Genomic DNA, 1607 nt, shown 5'->3' on the forward strand with positions numbered 1-1607 from the left:
CCCGCCTCTAATTGTAATAAAACCACTCCCCTATTGTTGCGTCACTCTTAAACCCGCCTTCCAAAGCACAGCAGCCAATCATCGTCTCTTCGCCCTGTCAATCAAAACAAGGCTCGCGTGCTGATTGGTCCAGCTATCCTCCTGTAAAATTGCTTAATAATTTCCTTCCTATATTGCATCTTATTGCAACCGCAGAATAACGTGGCTACGCTGAAAGTGTGTTTCGGAAACAATCGCTTCCTTAACGTCCATTTAATAGGTGAGTTTTTTTTTTATATATAAAACGCCGACAACCAAGTAAAACAAACATCTGAACGATGCTAGCTTTTCGCTAACGTTAGTCTCTTCAGTTGTCATGCAAAAATAACAGTTACGTGAGCCGCACAAGGTCATACGTGTTTGTATCTCAAGGACATGTGCATCCAAACTCGTCGAGAACTAGCTAACAAAAAGGTGGTTAGAAGAAAGAAAAATCAGTGCTTTTAGTAAGGTTTACGATTTAAGTACACACCCATATTTGAACCCTTGCTCAGACTCTTTGGTGTTGATTTAACAGTCACCTGATTCATTACTTGGTCTTAGGGGAATGTTTTTGTAGTGTGATTCATGTGTTTGTACTGGTATTCTGAATAATTTAATCTCAGAGATCATATAAATGTCTCTCTGTCTCCCACACCTTCCTCCACAGAGTCAAGATGCCTCACGCTTACCCATTCCTCACTCCAGAGCAGAAGAAGGAGCTGAGTGATATTGCTCAGAGGATTGTCGCCCCTGGCAAAGGCATTCTTGCTGCGGATGAGTCTACAGGTACTTTAAGCCATTCAGTTTGTGTTTGTTAGTAACCTATTCTAAGGTCCTTCTAATCTTTCATCTCGAATCTTTGTTCTTGTGCAGGTAGCGTGGCCAAGCGGTTCCAGAGCATCAATGCTGAGAACACGGAGGAGAACAGGAGACTGTACCGCCAGCTTCTGTTCACCGCAGACGACCGCGTCAAGCCCTGCATCGGCGGCGTCATCCTCTTCCACGAGACCCTCTACCAGAAGACAGATGATGACAAACTCTTCTCCCAGCTCCTTAAGGAGAGGGGCATGGTAGTTGGCATCAAAGTGGACAAGGGTGTGGTTCCCCTGGCTGGCACTAATGGAGAGACCACCACACAAGGTGAAAATCCCATCGCTATCTATAAAATAGATTATTGGGTAGTAAAATTACACATGGTATTTTATAACCTTTCGTATCCACTTAAATGCTGGAATTAGATGGACTTTGTCCAGAACTGAATGGTCACAGTCACTTGCTTATGACTCATTAAATGCTCATTTGTCTCTGCGTTCGCAGGTCTGGATGGGCTGTACGAGCGCTGCGCTCAGTACAAGAAAGATGGGGCAGACTTTGCTAAATGGAGGTGTGTGCTGAAGATCACCCCCACAACCCCCTCAAGACTGGCCATCATTGAGAACGCCAATGTGCTCGCCCGTTACGCTAGCATCTGCCAGATGGTGAGACACTTACAGCTATATATTTTATATATTTTTTTTAAATGAATGTTTTTATTCAGCATAGATGCATTCAATTGATCAAAAGTGACAGTAAAGACATTTATAATA

The 1607-nt window shown here is 43.5% G+C and overlaps 1 protein-coding gene across 1 annotated transcript; it reads left to right on the top strand.

The window, feature by feature from the left end:
* Window positions 1–167: 167 nt before the first annotated feature.
* On the top strand, window positions 168–1513 carry LOC107736474 (fructose-bisphosphate aldolase A-like; the record flags this gene model as incomplete). The annotated part of the gene is made up of 4 exons (XM_016547877.1): window positions 168–259; window positions 689–807; window positions 895–1161; window positions 1339–1513. Coding segments are annotated over exons 2-4 (554 nt in total), but the record flags the coding sequence as incomplete, so codon positions are not given.
* Window positions 1514–1607: the final 94 nt, after the last annotated feature.

Source organism: Sinocyclocheilus rhinocerous, unplaced genomic scaffold (assembly GCF_001515625.1).
Source record: "Sinocyclocheilus rhinocerous isolate Xijiao unplaced genomic scaffold, SAMN03320098_v1.1 C36723384, whole genome shotgun sequence".
Lineage (NCBI taxonomy): Eukaryota > Metazoa > Chordata > Actinopteri > Cypriniformes > Cyprinidae > Sinocyclocheilus > Sinocyclocheilus rhinocerous.